Below are 22,362 nucleotides of genomic sequence, written 5' to 3'. Positions count from 1 at the left end.
AGACAGGCGCAGGATGATATCGTCACGCAATTCCAATTGCATCCAAATAAATACCTCCGATATATTTCCAGGGCTCAATTCATTTTTGAGATATTGAAAGAAATGTGACGCGAAAATAAACAACCCAAAAAAACATTTAATTTAACAAACTGCTAATATTCATCGCTAGGAGGAAGGACAGATACCATCTCTCATATATACACAGTGACAGACTGACATGAAAACAGGGAAGACAGATTGTTCTCAACTTGGAAACTTGCATTCTGTATTTGTGTGTGTGTGTGTGTTTAATATATATATATATTGGAAGGCCATTGGGCTAATAAAGGGCCTAGGAAACATAAAGCATCAATAAATACAATAAATACATTAATACGTGTAAAAGTGGGCTTCAAAACATTTGGGATCAGCCAGCTTCACCCTAAACATATCTTATTACCGCATCCTGTTCCCAAAATTTCAAAATAAAAAATTCCTTCCAGTAGCACCTTAAAGACCAACTAAGTTAGTTCTTGGTATGAGCTTTCGTGTGCATGCACACTTCTTCAGATACACACAGTGTGCATGCACACGAAAGCCCATACCAAGAACTAACTTAGTTGGTTGCGCTTGTGTGTGTGTTTGTGTGTGTGTGTTTTAACATATCATTTTCAACAATTATTAAACTTACACTTTTTTTTTTACTTCCATCAATCACATCTGGAAATTTTCCAATCTTCTCACTTAATTTACGTTTCTTACTTTCACTATTACATTCAAATCTCGTAACTAATATATCTCTTCTTTCTCTTCTTTGCAATATTTCATATATTTCTCCTTACAAAACTTCTTGCAATCCTACTAAGTGTAATTAGATAAAATGACAGGAAGGATTCGAAACCTGCGGGAGCAGAGATTCACAGAAGATTGGAAGAAATATACGAACTACTATTTGAAGAGCAACTGTCATCAACAAACTACGCCAGTCGGACTACAAGACGTTTTGTAAGGAGAAACACATGAAATATTGCTAAGTAGAGAAAGAATAGAGACATTGATTAAGAGATTTAAATGCAATAGTGGAAGTAAGAAGTGTATATTAAGTGAATAGATTGGAAAAATTTGGTATAAGATATGAAAATATGTTTAATGATTGTTGAAAATGATACCTTGCAAAATCAATAAAAAATTATATAAATAAATAAAAAAGGAATATACATGTGGCCCTCTGGGCCTCCCCGCCTGGCCCTCGGAACATTCGCCAGGCCACACTCCTCACTGCCTTTGCTTCACACCCTCCTCGCGTGTTTTTGCCTGGCCAGGCAGGGTGCGTCCCTGAAATCTGACCTGCCTCTCGCTCACCCGGTCAGAGAGGGCAGAGTTTGGGCATAGAAACTTCCTGTGCAATGCAAGCGTTGCTCCGCCCCCTTTTTCCTTCTGCCCCGCCCACCACTGGGCTCCAGCACTGACTGGCAGCTGGCAGGATACCCGGCGCTGCCTGGGTATCGAATTGCAGAATTGGGAGCGACCCTGAGGGTCACCTTGGTCCAACCCAGGAATCTACGCTCTGTGTGTGCTCTACCCACTGAGCCACACTGCCTCCCCCCAAAGAAGTTGACCTCTGCTCTCCCGGCGTGGGTGACTGAAACCCTCTGCTGCCTCCGCCGCTGCCACCCCGCCCCTCTCGACTTGAAATCCCGCTTTTCCGGCACAGAGCTGGGCTAGGCTGCCGTGTCTCAACCTGCCTGAAGTATCACCCAGCGTGGAGGCGCCATGAGGGAGTGACTGAAGGCAGAAACTCTCTCTCTCTCTCTCTCTCTCTCTCTCTCTCTCTCTCTCTCTCAGGTCAGCAACTCAGAAAGCCCAAGAGTCATGGATCTGAAGCGCCGCTTTCTGGTTCTGCCAACGCCTCCGTTCCTCTCCGGATCCATCTTTCTTCCCTTCTTCCTCCTCGCTTGGAGACCTGCAATTTAGCAAGGAGCGACAGGGAACACAGAGGGGAAGATTTAGGACTGATAAAAAACAGGGCTTCTTCAAAGCATCACCTAGTCAAACTGCAGAATTCCCTCTCCCTTTTTTTAACCCCCCAAAAATATATTGTTTATGCCTATCAAGTTTATAAAGGTAAAGGGACCCCTGACCATTAGGTCCAGTCATGGCTGACTCTAGGGTTGTGGCGCTCATCTCGCTTTATTGGCCGAGGGAGCCGGCATACAGCTTCCAGGTCATGTGGCCAGCAGGACTAAGCCGCTTCTGGCGAACCAGAGCAGCGCACAAAAACGCCGTTTACCTTCCCACCAGAGCGGTACTTATTTATCTACTTGCACTTTGGCGTGCTTTTGAACTGCTAGGTTGGCAGGAGCAGGGACAGAGCAACGGGAGCTCACCCCGTCTCGGGGATTCGAACCGCCGACCTTCTGATCGGCAAGTCCTAGGCTCTGTGGTTTAACCCACAACGCCACCCGTGATCAAGTTTATACATTTCACTAATTTCGCTATCATTTTAACATTTCAAAACTTGACTTCCTTCCCCCTTTTTCTACGGCCCCTTAAATTTATTTTTAATATCTTCTGCATATCCAAACTGACTTCATTTGGCCATTTATGCATCTGCTTTAAATATATACACTTCTCAAACTGCAGGTTATTACAATAATCCTGCCAATGTTCTTATCTGTTTACAGTTTATCTGTAAATATTCAATAAACCATTTCCATTTTTTAAAAAAAAATTATCTTGATTTCTTATTCTTCCGGTAAGTTTCGCCATTTCCGCATATTCCGTAAGTTTTTGTATCCATTCTTCCTTTGCTGGGACTTCTGTTTCTTTCCATTTTGGGGCGAGTAACATTCTTGCCACTGTAGTAGCATACAATCGTACCCTGTTTTGTGGCCAGGATCCATCCCGGAGCCCTGGGCCGCTAGCTAAAAAGCGGTTTGCACTTCTGTGCATGTGCAAAGTGCAATTTAGCGCTTCTGAAGATGCCGAGGGGCAAACCCGAAAATAATCCATTCCTGTACTTCCGGGTTTGCCGCGGACGTTCGCCAAAATGGACGCTAGACAAGGCGGATGTTCACGGAGGTATTATGTACATGAATAAGTTTCTATACATTTTAGGGAGTTCTGTCCCTATAATTCCCAAAAGAAACGCTTCTGGGTGAGTGTTTTCTACCAACGTTATTTTAAACATCCTTTTCAATTCATTATATATCATTTCCCAGTAAGCTTTAACTGTACCACAAGACCACCCCTCCCAGAACTCCCTCCCGCTTGAGGCAAGGACGACGGCCAACTTAAGTGGCTCCCGAAGAGAATTGGACCAATTCGAGGAAGGAGGAGGAGGAGAGGTTTGTTGCAGAATCATAGAACTGCAGAGCTAGAAGGGACCCCAAGGGCCATCTAGTCCAACCCCCGGCCCCTGCCAATGACTACTAGCCATTGCTTACATTCTTATGGAACCTCCCAGTCCAGTGGCAGTCTATCTGGATCCTTAAGCCATGGGTCAGCAGACTTTTCCAGCAGGGGGCTGTCCCTCAGACCTTGTGGGGGGGCCGGACTATATTTTGAAGAGGGGAAATGCATGAATTTCTATGCCCCACAAATAATCCAGAGGTGCATTTTAAATAAAAGCACACATTCTACTCATGCTGATTCCCAGACCGTCTGTGGGCCGGATTTAGAAGGCCATTGGGCCGGATCCGGGCCCTGGGTCTTAGTTTGCCTACCCATGCCCTAAGCTCTGTCTGTTCACTGTGAGAACAGGATACAGTGGTGACTCGGGTTAAGTACTTAATTCGTTCCGGAGGTCCGTACTTAACCTGAAACTGTTCTTAACCTGAAGCACCACTTTAGCTAATGGGGCCTCCTGCTGCTGCAGCGGCGCCGGAGCACGATTTCTGTTCTCATCCTGAAGCAAAGTTCTTAACCTGAAGCACTATTTCTGGGTTAGCGGAGTCTGTAACCTGAAGCGTATTTAACCTGAAGCGTATGTAACCCGAGGTACCACTGTCATGAAGTAGCTGGGCCACCGCTTTGATCCAGCATGTCCAATTCGAGCTAGTTAGCACATACAGGGTTAAAAACGTGAGAGGCGATGAGCCCAGGTGTGGCCAAGCAGGTGTGCAGATGGCGATCATTTAGAGAAAGAAGAGCTCAGGAAGTTTAAAATAACAATAATATCCTGTCTCGGGTCAGCATCCTCAGCTTTGGTGCCAAATATGGTGTCACAGAATGTTTACGAACACTCAAATAGCTCTGGGAGAATCACCTGTTGGTCCGGAGGAATGTCACAAAATGCTTAAGAACATTCCAACAGCTCCGGAGGAAGTGTTGCTCACAGGATGCTGGCGATTAGCAAAATTGCAGGGATGAATTGGGAAAACATCAGGAATGCCGGCAGGGGGGAGGGGAACTGCCTATCAGGATAAAAAAATTCCTTCCAGTAGCACCTTAAAGACCAACGAAGTTAGTTCTAGGTATGAGCTTTCGTGTGCATGCACACTTCTTCAGATACACTGAAAGAGAAGTTGCCAGATCCTTCTATATAGTGAAAAGGTGGGGAGGGGTATTATTCAGAAGGGTGGTGGGAATGGGAGATTGGCAGATAGCTGAGATGAGCCTGTTGACGACTCTTAACGACTGCAATAGGTCTTCCAGGAAAAGGCAAGGGGTGAGAAGGTGAAAAGTGGCTTAGTCATGTATAATGAGATAAGAATCCAATGTCTTTGTTCAGACCAGGTCTCTCCATGGTTTTAAGTTTGGTAATGAGTTGCAATTCAGCAGCTTCTCTTTCCAGTCTATTTCTGAAATTCCTTTGTAGTAAAACAGCTACTTTGAGATCTTGTATAGAATGTCCTGGGAGATTGAAGTGTTCTCCTACTGGTTTCTCTGTTTTGTGATTCTTGATGTCAGATTTATGTCCGTTTATTCTTTGGCGTAAGGTTTGGCCTGTTTGTCCAATATAGAGAGCTGAAGGACACTGTTGGCATTTGATGGCATACACAATGTTAGACGATGAGCAATTAAATAGTCCCGAGATGGTATGTGTGATGTTGTTGGTGATGCTGTGATGCCTATCAGGAGCTCAGGAAAGCTTTCTGTCTGGGTTTGGGAAGGTGTACCTGTTTGTGCTCTCTTTCCACAGCTTACCTTTGGATATCTGCTAGCTGCTGTGATTTGCTCACGTGAGAGATAAAAAAACAACAACACCGTCCTTCTGAATGATGGCGCCATGCCAGGCAGTTCTTCAGCCTCCCAAAGCAAGCATCACCTGCGTTGATTTTTTAAAAGAAAGGGAGAGATCGTCAGGCTTCATGGACACGTCAATCAAATCAATGACTGCCAAAAGGGGAGGGGGATCAGATCAGACCCGTCCCAACAGAGAGAAATTGCCACCGCCTCATATTTATCTCCCCAGTGAAGAAAATAACGAGAATAACGGAATTAAAAAATTTAAGTAAATCTTTATTGGCCCAGAAATGGAAACAAGAAGAATTAGTGATGAAAGAAGAATGGCAGATGAAATTAATGGACTATGCAGAATTAGATAAGATGACAGGAAGGATTCGAAACCTGCGGGACCAGAGATTCACGGAGGACTGGAATAAATATGTGAACTATTTGAAAAGCAATTGTAATCCACAGATTACGCTAGAAGGACTACAAGAAGTTTTGTGAGGAGGAAAATATGAAATATTGCAAGGAAGATTATGAAGAGAGTTATTACTTAAGATAATTAAAAGTAATAGTGAAATTAAGAAATGTAAATTAAGTGAAAAAGATTGGAAAAATTTCAGATGTGATTGACAGAAGTCAAAAAAATTGTATAAGATTTGAAATTGTGTTAAATGATAGCTGAAAATGATATGTTATAAAATTAATAAAAATATATATAAATAATATAGTCTTTCCAGCTTAAATAAATAAATAAATTTAAGTAAATCGGCATGGGTATGATTCCCCAGCTGTGAAGAACCTCCTTTTAGCCTTGGCTAAAAGATTAAAAATAAATAAATACCTAGCAGCTGCCCTATGGGAGAATCCTTCTCCGCCCCAGCTATTGACTGACATGCTATGATGTCACAGAATGTTCACAAACATTCCAACGACAGGGAGGGAAGGAAGGGAGAGGTGTGGAATGTTATCAGAGGTCAGGGGAGCCATGGAAAGATGTACAGGCAAGCTCATCGTTTGGCAGGTGCCATTCAATTGCTTGGGTAATTGTGAAAGCTCTGCAGACAGTTGTACATTTTAAATGCACATTGTGTCTTCTGTTGCAAACCCCTAAATCTGTTTCCCTGGGGGCAGGGCAGGGAGCTGCGGGGGTTGCAGTGACCCCCCGCAACGGGTCACGCAAGCAGATAATCAATAGCAACCGACCCACCTCACAGGATCATCGCAAGGATCACAACCGACAACCTCCCCCGCAAAGGTCTTGTGCAAACACAAGTTATAATCTGGACATTTTCTTGCAGGGGGGAAAGTCAACCCTCCTGATTAAAAAGCAGAGTTTGCTCCGCTGCCCCTTCTGGAATCGCAACAAGGTGACCTCTTTCCGCCAGCAAGAAAAACACACACACACACACACCAAGCAGTTTGCTCAGAAAGCACACAGATAAATAAATTTTGCATATTAGCCAGGGCCATAAGCATTGCTACCACCCCCAAATCTGCGAGGCTGAGTCTTAAGTGAATTTTTATGGCCAACATTATCAACCCCCCAAGGATACCAACATGGAGGAGAGGCTGACTCCTTCTCCCGAACACTGCCAATTATCTGCCGGCGCGTTAGGAAAAGGGGGCAGGAAGAAAAACAGGGGCTTTATGCTGTTTTCTTTTGCGTCGGGTGGACCGGATGTTTCCATCAATATTCATGGCTATGACATACAGGTCACCAACTCTGCAAAGGAAAGCATTGTGGCATCTGGAATTAACACACCTCTTTTGTGTGGGGGTTAAACCACAGAGCCTAGGACTTGCCGATCAGAAGGTTGGCGGTTCGAATCCCCGCGATGGGGTGAGCTCCTGTTGCTTGGTCCCTGCTCCTGCCATCTATTATTAGGTAAAGGTAAAGGGACCCCTGACCATTAGGTCCAGTCGTGACCGACTCTGGGGTTGCGGCGCTCATCAGGCTTTATTGGCCGAGGGAGCTGGCGTACAGCTTCCGGGTCATGTGGCCAGCATGACTAAGCCGCTTCTGGCGAACCAGAGCAGCGCACGGAAACGCTGTTTACCTTCCCACCAGAGTGGTACCTATTTATCAACTTGCACTTTGACGTGCTTTTGAACTGCTAGGTTGGCAAGAGCAGGGACCGAGCAACGGGAGCTCACCCCGTCGCAGGGATTCGAACCGCTGACCTTCTGATCGGCAAGTCCTAGGCTCAGTGGTTTAACCCACAGCACCACCCGCGTTCCCATTATTATTATTATTATTATTATTATTATTATTATTATTATGGACCCCAAGGAGAGGACCACTAAGTGCAGGAGACAAGGGAAACTCGCCACTGCCTGCTCCTCTCTGGCCTCCTTCTTCCCCCAACACCTTCAGTGCTTCTCTGGGCTGCATCCAGGCAACTTAGACGGAGGCGGTGGTTAGGATCAGAAGGTTGGAGGTTCGAACCCACCCCGGAGCAAATGGGCAGAATTCCTGCACTGCAGGGGGTTCAGCTAGATGACCCCTGGTGTCCCTTCCATCTCAACAATTATATGATTCTGTGAAATGAGGAGAGGTAGAACAGTGCTTCTTTTTCTTCTTCTTTGGCGGTCCCTCGCAGCCGAGTAAGATTGTCTTCCATAAACACGGTTTTGACAGTGAGTCTGTAAGTGACTGTGGAGACCAATTCTGGATCCACACGTCCTTCCACAGTGGGGACATAGGTTTCCAGGCAGGAGTTGAACATGGTGTGGATTTGCCAAGCCTGCCTTCCTCTTAGCATGTTTCTCCCTTTCGTCCTGAGTTCGAGTGTCTTCAAAGCCCAGGATGCCTTTGGTAAAGGCTGCTCTCCAACTGGAGCGCTCACAAGCCAGTGTTTCCCAGTTGTCGGTGTTTATACTACATTTTAAAATATTTGCCTGGAGAGAGCCTTTAAGCCTCTTTTGTTGACCACCAGCATCACGCTTTAAAGTTCGGAATAGAGGAGTTGCTTTGGAAGACGATCATCAGGCATCCGCACAACATGACCAGTCCAACGAAGTTGATGTTGAAGAATCATCGCTTTGACACTGGTGATCTTTGCTTCTTCCAGTACACAGGCATTAGTTCGCCTGTCTTCCCAAGTGATGTGTAAATTTTTTCGGAGGCACCGTTGATGGAATCTTCCGAGGAGCTGGAGATGGCGTTTATAAGTGGTCCATGTTTCACGTGCATACAGTAAGTTTAGTATTACAATAGAGAACAATGCAGGCCACTTTGAGCCGCTTGGAGTGCTTTATATACATTATTTACACAATGGGCTGCATGCGATTGGCTAATTCCGGAATTCTCCTGTAGGCCAATCAGGTTGTGGATTCACTTCCATCTGGAGCTGGATTGGGTGGCTCCTGTGGACCAATCATACTGCTGCATTGTTCTAGGACCAATCAGACTGCTGCATTCTGAATCCTATTGTTCTAGGACCAATCAGACTGCTGCATTTTGGATCCTATTCAACTCAGTACATAACATGGAGGAAAAAAGGGATATGGATATATTTGCAGCAAAAGCAAATAAGCCATTGCCAAAGCACACCTGCCACTCTGTTGGTCTTGCTCTTTCTCAAAAAAGGAAGATTAGCAGTGACAAGATCCACCGAAGGCACAAAGGGGAAACAGGTCGCCCTGGAAAAACAGGCTTTGCTTCTGTACACAACGTGTCTGAGTCCTGACTCAGGAGAGGTGCAACACATGACTGGCAACCATAATTATTGTTTATCCAGACGCCTGCCCAGTGATCACACTCAAAGATCCATGGAGGGGACTGAGCAAAGATAATTATTATGATATATTATGTATTATATTAATATATTGTTTTAAATAGTAGTAGTAGTCAATGACAAAGCTAGACAGCAGCTTAAAAAGCAGAGACATCACCTTGACAACAAAGGTACGTATAGTAAAAGCTCTGGTTTTCCCAGTAGTGATGAATGGAAGTGAGAGCTGGACCATAAAGAAGGCTGATCGCCAGAGAATGGATGCTTTTGAATTCTGGTGCTGGAGGAGACTCTTGAGAGTCCCATGGACTGCAAGAAGATCAAACATCTCCATTCTGAAGGAAATCAGCCCTGAGTGCTCACTGGAAGGACAGATCCTGAAGCTGAGGCTCCAAGACTTTGGCCACCTCATGAGAAGAGAAGACTCCCTGGAAAGGACCCTGATGCTGGGAAAGATGGAGGCACAAGGAGAAGGGGAAGACGGAGGACAAGATGGTGGGACAGTGTTCTCGAAGCTACCAGCATGAGTTTGACCAAACCGCGGGAGGCAGTGGAAGACAGGAGTGCCTGGCGTGCTCTGGTCCAGGGGATCACGAAGAGTCGGACACGATTAAACGACTAAACAAGTAGTAGTAGGAGTAGATATGACTATTTATACCCTGTCTTTTTCCCTGACGGGACCCAATGCAGCTTCCAGATAGATAGAGCACAAGACTATCAATCTCAGGGTTGTGGGTTCGAGACCCACAGCGGGCAAAAGGTTCCTTCCGACGCTACAATTCTATGAAAACATAGGAAAACCAACCCTTGCAATACCATGAAACATCCATAGGATTAAAACTATGCACATCACTTTGCTGGCAATGTTTGCTGATGGATCTGGTTGGCTGCTGTAGAAGCGAGGAGGCGGATTGGAATGGCCTTTGGTCTGATCCACCGGAGCTCCTTCTTACGTTGCTTTTTTTAAAGGAAGATTGGGCACAAGAAGAGCCCAAAGGGGGCTCATCATGGCAGGGGGGTTGGACTCCATGGGATGGGGGACCACATGTTGAGATTCCTGCACTGCAGGGGGTTGGACTAGATGGCCCCTGGGGTCCCTTCCAAGTGTAGAATTCTGTAATTCCAGTCCTCCTCCCATAGCGGCCAGCCAACTGCAAGCAGGACCCGGGTGCAAGAATGTTCTCCCCTCCTGTGGTTTATTCCATAGAATCGTTGAGTTGGTGCGATGGTCTGGGACTGGGGCTGGGACTCGGAACCAGAGGAGACTCAGTCCGCACCGGATCCTTTGCCTCAGGCGGCAGCTGAACCTAGTCTGGGGCCTGATCCTGAAGAGTCCCAGTCTGCACAGGTTCCCCTGCAACAAACATCAGCTGGGCTGCGCCAGGGGCCTGAGCCTGCCCTGGCTCCAGATGCGGGGATGACCTCGTTGCCTCCAGCTGGGCCATCACGTACAGCTGCTCCACTACCGGTTGGGTCAGGGGAGGCTGAGGCGGCCCCTGGGTCTAGTAACCCACCGACGTCTCCCGAGCTGCAGAGACTCAGGTCTGAGAGAAGGAGAGACCTGAGTACTTGCAGGAGGAGGGCTCGCCTTCGGGCAAAACAGGGAGGTGAGTCGCCGGGAGATCAGGACCGGCCGCTACCCCGACAAAGATAAAAGGCTCTCGGACCCCGCCCCAGGTTGCGGGGGCAATATTGCTGTTTGCTAGATCCTGCCTGAGATCCTGTACCTGTCCTTGCCTGGGGTCCTGCCTTGACCCTGTCAGACTGACTCCTGGCAGAACCTTTGGATTCTGGACTGGTCCTGGGCTGCGTTTCACGGGTTACCCCTGGGCCAGCACAGTTGGAAAGGGACCCCATGGGTCATCTAGTCCATGCAGCCCCCCCCAAATTTCAATCCATGCTGGGCCCTGCTTAGCTCTGCAAATGTGTTTGGCAGTTTTCCTTCTGTGTGCCACTCGTGCACACCTCTTAACCAGCACACACACGAGAGGCAGAATCCACCCACCAGGTAGACATGTAACTGTTGGCAAGCAAGCAAGGAAACGGGGGCAGCTGGCAGGCCCCCAGCAGGCTCCAGCCCACCAGTTGGTGCAGCATGAATCTGCGACCTGAGCTTCAGAAGCTGGGGCACGCTACTCAGCAGAGTAAACGCTGCACAAACGGAAGTGGCAGGAGAGGCTGTGTGAGCATATTTACAAGCAGTTTATTCAGCGTAGTAAAGGTAAAGGGACCCTTGACCATTAGGTCCAGTCGTGGCCGACTCTGGGGTTGCGGTGCTCATCTCGCTTTATTGGCCGAGGGAGCAGGCGTACATCTTCCAGGTCATGTGGCCAGCATGACTAAGCCGCTTCTGGCGAACCAGAGCAGCACACGGAAATGCCGTTTACCTTCCCGCCGGAGCGGTACCTATTTATCTACTTGCACTTTGACATGCTTTTGAACTGCTAGGTTGGCAGAAGCTGGGACCGAGCAACAGGAGCTCACCCTGTCATGGAGATTCGAACTGCCGACCTTCTGATTGGCAAGCCCTAGGCTCACAGCGCCACCCGTGTCCCTTGCTTATTCAGCGTACAGCAGGACAAAAGGAAACATGTCTGACCTCCTTCGTGTCCAAAGCAAAACGGCAAAAGCAAAAACTGTACCCAAACAGAAGTTCCCAGCAAGCTGTGCTGGAGTGTAAACAGGCACGTGACACACAACTATCATGCCTGTTCCTTAAGGTGGAACGGAATATCCTAACAGTAACTTCTTGAGATCTGGAAGGCGCTAAACTCTGAAGGACAACAAGGCCTGTAAATGGGTGGGGCAGTGGAATAGGAATATAAGAAGCTGGCTTATACCCCTAGCCAGACCACCGGTCCCTCTCGCCCAGGAATCACAGAATCTTAGAACTGTAGAGTTGGTAGGATCATCTAGTGCCAGGCATGGCCAAACTTGGCCCTCCAGCTGTTTGGGACTACAGTTCCCATCATCCCTGACCACTGGTCCCGTTAGGTAGGGGTGATGGGAGTTGTAGTCCCAAAACACCTGGAGGTGTTTGCCTATGCCTGGGCTAGACCTCCAGGTCTGCCCTGTAGCCTCCAGGTTTTCTTGGCAGGTGGAGGCCCTGAGTTTTCAGGCGGGTGAAGGAGCCTCTGGTGGTAAAAAGAAAAATAAGCAACAACCATGACTGTTGATGCAGCTTGAAAACTTCAGCCTGGCAGAAGCGGCTTGCAAATTCTCACGTAGACACTCGGGGGTGGGGGTCTTCCTTCTTCTGCCCCCCTCTCCTAATTGATCTCCACCTCCAGGGTTCGCCTCTGTGCCATCCCATGACACAGATAGCCCATGAGCTTGAATGCCCTCCAACATTTCTCGGATGAACACCTAGGGCACCCTTTCCCACCCCCTCCGACATTTCTCCAATGAAAATAAGGATATCCTGTTGAGGGAAAGCAGGGCAGTCCGGGATCAAATCAGAAACCTAGATGGCTTCTGTTATTCCCGGACCATCCCTGGAAAATAGGGACATTTGGAGAGTCTCAGCTTGCCCCTGGCGATATGACCGTGGCAGCCCTTGGAGACGGAGGTTAATTGGGTAGTTGGGTAGTAGCAAAGGGCAGGACTAGCGCCCCCCCCCCCCGTTTCTCATATATATAGCCCAACCCCCCTGCAAGGCAGCTGTCCCAAGCAGGTATCGAACCTGCAACCTTGGCGTTCATTGGCAGCACACTCTAACCAACTGGCTTACCTGGAGATGGCAGGGCTTGAACGTGGGACCTTCTGAGTACAAGGCAGATATCCTACCATTCATCTACGGCCTTTCCCCTAAAAATAGAAAGAGAGATTCTAGTCCTCAAGTTTCCGGATCAGGGCGGTTGGAGGATGGATGGCGGCTAACAGATTGAGATTGAATCCTGACAAGACAGAAGTACTGTTTTTGGAGGACAGGGAGCGGGTTGGTGTAGGGGATTCCCTGGTCTTGAATGGGGTAATGGTACCCCTGAAAGACCAGGTGTGCAGCCTGGGAGTCATTTTGGACTCACAGCTGTCCATGGAGGCGCAGGTTAACTCTGTGTCCAGGGCAACCGTCTACCCTACCAGCTCCACCTGGTATGCAGGCTAAGACCTTACCTGCCCGCGAACTGTCTCGCCAGTTGTTGCATGCTCTAGTTATCTCCCGCTTGGACTACTGCAATGCGCTCTACGTGGGGCTACCTTTGAAGGTGACCCGGAAAGTGCAATTAATCCAGAATGCGGCAGCTAGACTGGTGACTGGGAGTGGCTGCCGGGACCACATAACACCGGTTCTGAGAGATCTGCATTGGCTCCCAGTACGTTTCCGAGCACAATTCAAAGTGTTGGTGCTGACCTTTAAAGCCCTAAACGGCCTCGGTCCTGTATACCTGAAGGAGCGTCTCCACCCCCATCGTCCAGCCCGGACACTGAGGTCCAGCGCCGAGGGCCTTCTGGCGGTTCCCTCATTGTGAGAAGTGAGGCTACAGGGAACCAGACAGAGGGCCTTCTCGGTAGTGGCGCCCTCCCTGTGGAACGCCCTCCCATCAGATGTCAAAGAGATAAATACCGTATTTTTCGCTCTATAACACGCACCCGACCATAACACGCATGTAGTTTTTAGAGGAGGAAAATCCGTAGGCATGCCACCCGTAGGCATTTCCTCCATAACACGCACAGACATTTCCCCTTACTTTCTAGGAGGAAAAAAGTGAGTGTTATGGTGCAAAAAATACGGTAATTACCTGACATTCAGAAGACATCTTAAGGCAGCCCTGTTCAGGGAAGTTTTTAATATGTAACGCTGTACTGTTTTTAACACTGATTGTGAGCCGCCCAGAGTGGCCGGGGAAACTCAGCCAGATGGGCGGGGTATAAATAATAAATTATTATTATTATTATTATTATAAACAGAAACACAGGAAGCCGACTTACACCACGGCAAACCATAGTCCGGTTACCTCTATAGTACCGCCTGCCCCAAGAATGGGTCACCGGTTGCCCTCCAGATGCTGCCAGCCTCCAAATCTTATCAGGCTCGGCCAACATGGCCAGCGGCGGCGGACAATAGGAACCGTAGCTTAAGAGGACATACCCAACACATGGCAGAATTCCCCCTCCCGAGTCACAGGTGACCCTGCGATCCTAACCGCATCTACTCAGAAGTAAGTCCTGGTGACAATTTTCAATGGAGCTTACTTCAAAGGTAAACAGGGTTAGGTTTACAGTGTGGGTGCGCATCCTTTTTATTATTATCATTATTGTTTATTAAATTTGTATACCACCCTATACCCGTAGATGTCAGGGCGCTTCATGTCATAAAGATTGCAGTTTTCCTGATTATAATGCTGGCGCGTCATGTTGTGCAGTTGTGGCTTTGGGGGCCGATATGCCAAAATGCCAAGCTAAATTTCATCTACACCGTATGACACAACAGGAATGCCATCGGACCATGTCGCCATTCTCCCACTCTCTTGGCCCATGTGTGCTTCCTTTGCCCCACGAGTCTGCCACAGAAATAGCGGGAAAGAACCATAGGCCAGTAAGGTAAAGGTAAAGGGACCCCTGACCGTTAGGTCCAGTCGCAGACGATTCTGGGGTGGCAGCACTCATCTCGCTTTATTGGCCGAGGGAGCCGGCGTACAGCTTCCGGGTCATGTGGCCAGCATGACTAAGCCGCTTCTGGTGAACCAGAGCAGCGCATGGAAACGCCGTTTACCTTCCCGCCGGAGCGGTACCTTTTTATCTACTTGCACTGGCGTGCTTTCGAACTGCTAGGTTGGCAGGAGCAGGGACCGAGCAACAGGAGCTCACCCCGTCGTGGGGATTCGAACCGCCGACCTTCTGATCAGCAAGCCCTAGGCTCTGTGGTTTAACCCACAGCGCCACCCGCATCCCAGTATAGGCCAGTATATTGTCCCAAATTTCACTGCTTTGCCCCTGCAATTTTCCACGTTAAAGGTGCTACAAGGAGCTGTGGGTTTGGTTTTTTCTGGGATCAAGTAACACAGAAAGGAGCGCGAATCATGGGCTATATTCCATTAGTTTCCCCAGAAGTGACTTCTACATCGTACAAAAGCTCGACTGTAACGCAGAAATCAACAGTTAGGAAAATGCAAGGGAAATGGAATGAACGACCATGTGAAGGCAACCCCAATCCCATTTACCTGGGAGCAAGGTTCATTGAACTCAGCAGGACCTACGTCTGAGAAGTCACGGTTAGGACCGCGCAGGTAAATGTGGATTTATCCAACCAGTTTCTACCCAGGCAGGGTCTAGCCATTGAAAGGAATGGATCTAAACCAGCGGTGCCCAGTCATTCCAATGGGTCTACTCCAAGCTGGACTCACTGTTAGCAAAAAAGGCGGTGGTGTGGTGTGGCTATTCTAAGGTTTTGAGCAGAGAGCTGGAAGTTTTTGTCCAGATCTAAGCATAGTGATCCGTTCTGGTTTCCAAGGATACCTCTAGGAGTCCGGGTTTAGTGGCATTGGCACAGTCAAAGGCACCCTTCATTTATTAACTAGAGAAGCTATCATCATCCTCGCGTGTGGTGTGATTGCATTATTGGGAGGTAAAGGTAAAGGGACCCCTGACCATTAGGTCCAGTCGTGGCCGACTCTGGGGTTGCAGTGCTCATCTCGCTTTATTGGCTGAGGGAGCCGGCGTACAGCTGTGGCGAGCATGACTGAGCCGCTTCTGGCGAACCAGACCTTTACCTTCCCACTGGAGTGGTACCTATTTATCTACTTGCGCTGGCTTGCTTTTGAACTGCTAGGTGGGCAGGAGCAGGGACCGAGCAATGGGAGCTCACCTTGTCGCGGGGATTCGAACCGCCAACCTTCTGATCGGCAAGTTCTAGGCTCTGTGGTTTAACCCACAGCGCCACCCGCGTCCCTTATATGCACATTACGAAGACAATAAACTGTTGCTGGTTTTGCTCACAGCAATTTCGCATCCTCAAGGACCGGGTGCGAGAGAAGGCTCTGTGTGCCCAAGACTTGCTACTGTGGCTGCACTCACAAGGCAGAATATTCATTTTCCTCCTACGTTTCCCTAACTGCTAATTTCCGCATGGCATCTGAGCTCCCACACGATGTAAGAGGCGCTATCAGAAAACTAATGTGTCGTCGCGCATGCTTAGTGCTCTTTCCCCCCATTATTCAGTTCCCTGTTATAGTTGAGCCACTTCTGGAAATCTAGCAAAATACAGTGGTACCTCGGGTTAAGTACTTAATTCGTTCCGGAGGTCCGTACTTAACCTGAAACTGTTCTTAACCTGAAGCACCACTTTGGCTAATGGGGCCTCCTGCTGCTGCCGTGCCGCTGGAGCACGATTTCTGTTCTCATCCTGAAGCAAAGTTCTTAACCTGAAGCACTATTTCTGGGTTAGCGGAGTCTGTAACCTGAAGCGAATGTAACCTGAAGCGTATGTAACCCGAGGTACCACTGTATAATGGATGTTTAGCATGCTCCTGGCTTCCGGGAAAAGTCTGTTGCAGCCCCCTTAAGCGGGAGCAAAGGGTATATCGGCCAAAATTCCTCAGGAACGGCAGCATGAAATGAACATTAGAAAACAAGGCGGATAGGGAAAGTCATACAATATTCCCCCACATCTACATGCAACACACAGCCAGTGTACACAGCAGAGATGGTGAACCTACGGGCCTCCGGATTCTTGTTGAACTCCAGTTCCCATCATCCGCAACACCTGGGGTTGATGGGAGCTGTAGTCCTCTGACATGTGGAAAGTCACAGGTGTCCTGCAGCCCGGTGATCATAGAACCCTACGGGTTGGAAGGGACCACGAGGGTCATCTAGCCCAACCCCTTGCAAGGCCGCAATCTATTGCCCTACATGGGACTCGAACTCACAACCATAAGAGTCTCATGCTCTACCGACTGAGTGATGTGCAGTATAACTGGGGTAGTGGCTCCCGCCCTGTGGAACGCCCTCCCATCAGATGTCAAGGAAGTAAACAACTATCTGACTTTTAGAAGACATCTGAAGGTAGCCCTGTTTAGGGAAGTTTTTCATGTTTGGAGTTTTATTCTGTTTTTAGTCCTCTGTTGGGAGCCGCCCAGAGTGGCTGGGGAAACCCAGTCAGATGGGCGGGGTATGAATATTATTATTATTATTATTAGTTTGAAGTTTTATTCTGTTTTTAGTCCTCTGTTGGGAGCCGCCCAGAGCGGGGTATGAATATTATTATTATTATTATTATTATTATTATTATTATTATTATTATTATTATTATACATTCTAGATAGTCTGCGTATCCAGAACAATGACAGGCAAATGCAAAAATAGTACGGCTTGAATTTTGAATTCCACCACCCAGTGGCGTAGCGTGGGTTGTCAGCACCCGGGGCAAGGCATGTAATTTGCGCCCCCTAACCCGTGGATTTGCACCCCCTAACCCTAACCCCCAGATGTTGCGGCCGGCGCCCCTGCCCCCCCACGCTACGCCACTGCCACCACCTCCAGTAACCCTCCATTCACTGGGTCAAATCCTGCTCTGCCTTTGCCCTCTGTCCGCAGCTTGCTCTTACCCTCAATGGTAGCTTTGCACTCCCTTGAGCAAAGAGGACTTTGGCTCCTTATTTATTTAGCTGCAGAGGAGACAGCACCAAGGCATATAATAAATGGACTCTCCTCCACTGAGGGTTTTGAAGCATAGGTTGGGCATTCTTTCCCTGCGATTCCAGCCTTGCGGGGGTTGGACTAGAGGACCTTTGGGGACCCCGGATTCTACGGTAAGTCTTTGCTCTGCAAATAATGCCCTTTGCTCTCCCCCAAAACCAGGCGGCATGCAAAAAACGGCCAGCTAAAGAGCAGGCTTTTTGCTGTGTTTTTAAAACGAGTTCGATCAACATTTCTGCAGTTTCCCCTGAATTAAGCCCAGAGTTGTAGGAAATTATGATGCTGTCTTATGCAGGGCTCAGCAATGCCTGCACTGACTGGCAGAGGCTTGAAGCTGGCCTTTCCTGCATGCAAATGAGGCGCTCCGTGGCTGAACTGAGGTCCTTCCTCACCAGGCAAAGCAGGATTCTAGTCCTCATCGATTCGAACCAAAGGGCCGATTGAGACGAGCGCATAGGAAACTAGGTTTGCTCCACTTAGCTACACTGACTGGAAGCATCTCTCCAGCATTTTGGGCAGGGATCTCTTTCTCTTTTTTAATGAAATCATTTTTATTGGTTTTACAAATACTAAGTACAAATAAACAGAGATTTGCTTTTTAAAAACTATATAAAGATTCTCCAAATCTCAGGTCTTCTCCCCATCCTCTCCATAAGTCCCGTTTTAAACACCTACTACTGCATATTCAGGGACATGGGTGGCATTGTGGGTTAAACCACAGAGCCTAGGGCTGGCCAATCAGAAGGTCAGCGGTTTGAATCCCCGCGACGGGGTGAGCTCCTGTTGCTCGGTCCCTGCTCCTGCCCACCTAGCAGTTCGAAAGCACATCAAAGTGCAAGTAGATAAATAGGTACCACTCTGGTGGGAAGGTAAACGGTGTTTCTTTGCGCTGCTCTGGTTCGCCAGAAGCGGCTTAGTCCTGCTGGCCACATGACCCGGAAGCTGGACGCCGGCTCCCTCGGCCTGAAAGCAAGATGAATGCCGCAACACCAGAGTCGGCCACGACTGGACCTAATGGTCAGGGGTCCCTTTACCTTTTTACTGCATATTCATCCATCCTCCAATCTCTATATCCAACCATATTATCCATGGTAATTTTTACACTACAAGTGAAATCAAAATCCTGCTTTTGTTTCCATCTGCTTACAGTGGTCTCCTAAATAACTTATAAATTACAGTGGTACCTCGGGTTACATACGCTTCAGGTTACATACGCTTCAGGTTACAGACTCCGCTAACCCATAAATAGTGCTTCAGGTTAAGAACTTTGCTTCAGGATCAGAACAGAAATCGTGCTCCGGCAGCGCGGCGGCAGCAGGAGGCCCCATTAGCTAAAGTGGTGCTTCAGGTTAAGAACAGTTTCAGGTTAAGAACGGACCTCCAGAACGAATTACGGTAAGTACTTAACCGGAGGTATCACTGTATTCCCATTCTTTTATCAAGTTTTTGTCCTCTTCATTTTTCTGAGTTTTCCAGTCAGCTTTGCCATCTCGGCATAGTCCGTCAGCTTGGTTTGCCATGGGCAGGGGTCCCTCTCAGTCTTACTCGGGGGTTGAAACCGGGAACCTCCATCTCCCTAAAACAGCCCTTCTCAACCTGTGGGTCCCCAGATGTTGTTGAACTACAACTCCCATCACCCCTAGCTAGCAAGGCTGGAGCTCAGAGATGATGGGAGTTGAAGTCCATCAACAACATCTGGTGACCCACAGGTTGAGAAGCGCTGCGCTAAAAGCAGATGCTCTCCCACTCAACTACATCTCAGCCCAAGAGACAGCCGCTGCAATTTCCTTGCATTGCCAGGGGTTGGTCTGGATGACCTTTGGGGTTCCCTTCCAACTCTACAGCTCCCCAAACCAACCCAGACTTCCTAAGCATCTGGCTAAGCTTGGCTGAGGAGCGATGCCCAGAGAACCCACCTCTTGTCGCTGATGAGCAGGAGGACGGACCCGTTCTGAATCTTGGCCTCCTTCACCGTCTCGTGCTCCTCGATCACCCGGGCGTTGTAGAAGAAGGTCTTCTTCCACGAGGTCACCCCTTCCCGCACCAGGTGCGCCCTCAGGTCCATCATGGTGTCGGTGGGTCTCACGGTCAGAGGCAGAAGGAGGTCCTCGTCGGCCAGGTGGACCTTGATGTGGTACTTCTTCCACCGCGACAGGCTCCTCCGCAGGGTCTCCATCCCCTCCGGCTCGGCGAGAGAGGCAGGCGAGAGAGAGGCCAGCGAAAGCATGAAGCCGAGAGCAGGGAAGCCAGGAACTCCCAGGGAGGTTTCGGAAAGGGAACGCCAGCCTGCCAAGCTGGACAAACCGGTCCCGGCCCGAGCCCGTCGGGTGGCATGTTTCGCATTCCAGGCAAGATCTCGCCCTGTCTCCTGTCCCAAGGAGTGCAGAGGCAGAGATTAGCCTGGAGAAGAGGAGGTTAAGGGGTGATATGATAGCCATGTTCAAATATATAAAAGGATGTCACATAGAGGAGGGAGAAAGGTTGTTTTCTGCTGCTCCAGAGAAGCGGACACGGAGCAATGGATCCAAACTACAAGAAAGAAGATTCCACCTAAACATTAGGAAGAACTTCCTGACAGTAAGAGCTGTTCGAGAGTGGAATTTGCTCCCAAGGAGTGTGGTGGAGTCTCCTACTTTGGAGGTCTTTAAGCAGAGGCTTGACAACCATATGTCAGGAGTGCTCTGATGGTGTTTCCTGCTTGGCAGGGGGTTGGACTCGATGGCCCTTGTGGTCTCTTCCAACTCTATGATTCTATGATTCTATGATTCTATCAGGGGCTTGGTGTGCGTCACGATATGGGGAGGCCTATCACCACCACTTATTTCATAGAATCGCAGCATCGCAGAAGGGGAAGGGACCACAAGGGCTATCCAGCCCACCCCCCTGAAAAGCAAAGGTTTTTCACCCAACTCAGGGCTTGAACCCACAACCCTGAGATTAAGAGTCTCTGCTCCACCCCAGAGCTTTCCAAACTTTTCGTGCTGGCGACACACTTTTGTATTTCATTTTTATTAAATTTTCTGTTTTACATTTCAGAATATTCATTTAAACAATCTTAAAATGTCGATTAAGGCCTTCTGGGAAATGATTTATAATGAGCTAAAAAAGGTATTTAAATATACCTTCCCTAAGAAACCAGAGGCCTTCCTTTTGGGCATTGTCGGCCAAATGGTGCCTAAGAAGGACCGGACTTTTTTATGTATGCAACAACAGCAGCAAGAATACTCATCGCAAAGCACTGGAAGACCCAAGATTTGCCCACCCTGGAAGAATGGCAGATGCAACTGATAGACTACATGGAATTGGCAGAAATGACTGGCAGAATCCGAGACCTGGGAGAAGAGACAGTGGAAGAGGACTGGAAAAAGTTTAAGGACTACTTGCAAAAGTATTGTAAATTGTATGAATGTTAAGATGATGCAGGATAGAAAATAATCTGGTACTAGTAAATTAGTGGTAAGATATATGAAAACAAGCTAATTCTAAGAATAAGATTGAAATTTTGATTAATAGCAGGTCAAATTTAAATATCTAAATATCTGAAAATAAAGTTCAAAATTGGAGGTATAACTTTTGGAAATTATATATTACGATTTGAAAGAAGGTGAAGCACTGCTGAATATAATTTTATAAATGGGAACGCAGGAAAGGGAGATGTGAGGAAGTCCAAAATGAAGGTGTATGGAAGTTTGGTTTAATGAAAAGTAACAATGATGTATTGTATTTGTTCTGTGTTTATCTATTTTGTGTTTTCTTTTTTTCTTTTTCTAAGTTGGTGATGGTCTTTATGTGTTGGGTGATGTATTGTTTAAAACCTTTAATAAATATCTTTTTTAAAAAATAAACAATCTTAAAATGTCAATGACTTCCCTCCTTCTCTTTCCATAGTTTGTTCTGCATAACATAAAGCCCTGCATATTTTACAGAAACTATACCATTCAGTATTCCATTATTGCATCCATCATAACTTATTTACACTGTTGAATTTATCTTAATGCTGCCAGTGTTTTTAGTTGTACACATTTATTTCCCATATATTTGATAAACGTTTTCCAAACTTCTCTAAACGTATGTTCTTCTTGTTCTCTTATGTTAAGTCTGCAAGCTGCGCATATTCCATCAACTATAGTTGCCATTCTTCTTTGGTTGGGACTTCGCTCGTTTTCCATTTGGGGGGGGGCTAGCAAAACAAGTTGTTGCATACATAAATAACCTCTTTTGACACCTGGGAATTTTTACCCTTCTACAAGTCCACCAAAAGCAAAGATATTTCACCCAACTCGGGGCTTGAACCCACAACCCTGAGATTAAGAGTGTCTCCTCTACTGCAGAGCTTCCCCAACTTATCACATTGGTGACGCACTTTTTTTAAGACATGCATCATTTTGCAACACGGTAATTCGGAGACATCACCTTGCCAACAAAGGTCTGTATAGTTAAAGCTATGGTTTTCCCAGTAGTGATGTATTGGAGGTGAGGGCTGGACCCTAAAGAAGGCTGATCGCCAAAGAATGGATGCTTTTGAATTCTGGTGCTGGTCCGCCTCTTTGTGACCCCATGGACCAGAGCACGCCAGGCACTCCTGTCTTCCACTGCCTCCCGCAGTTTGGTCAAACTCATGCTGGTAGCTTCGAGAACACTGTCCCACCATCTCGTCCTCCGTCGTCCCCTTCTCCTTGTGCCCTCCATCTTTCCCAACTTCAGGGTCTTTTCCAGGGAGTCTTCTCTTCTCATGAGGTGGCCAAAGTCTTGGAGCCTCAGCTTCAGGATCTGTCCTTCCAGTGAGCACTCAGGGCTGATTTCCTTCAGAATGGAGAGGTTTGATCTTCTTGCAGTCCAT

At 47.8% G+C, this 22,362-nt stretch overlaps 1 protein-coding gene across 1 annotated transcript; it reads right to left on the bottom strand.

The window, feature by feature from the left end:
* Nucleotides 1-1,107: 1,107 nt before the first annotated feature.
* Nucleotides 1,108-19,896, bottom strand: TINCR (TINCR ubiquitin domain containing). The gene is made up of 4 exons (XM_083484277.1): nucleotides 19,439-19,896; nucleotides 12,619-12,695; nucleotides 5,128-5,248; nucleotides 1,108-1,942 (listed from the first exon to the last, which is right to left on the bottom strand). The coding sequence occupies exons 1-2, from the start codon at nucleotides 19,747-19,749 to the stop codon at nucleotides 12,671-12,673; spliced, it is 336 nt and encodes a 111-aa protein (XP_083340403.1). The 5' UTR covers nucleotides 19,750-19,896; the 3' UTR covers nucleotides 1,108-1,942; nucleotides 5,128-5,248; nucleotides 12,619-12,670.
* Between the last annotated feature and the right edge of the window lie 2,466 nt (nucleotides 19,897-22,362).

Source organism: Podarcis liolepis, assembly GCF_965112155.1.
Source record: "Podarcis liolepis genome assembly, chromosome: 18".
NCBI lineage: Eukaryota > Metazoa > Chordata > Lepidosauria > Squamata > Lacertidae > Podarcis > Podarcis liolepis.
Note: the sequence above shows the minus strand (reverse complement) of the source record. Positions and strands in the feature narration are given on the sequence as shown.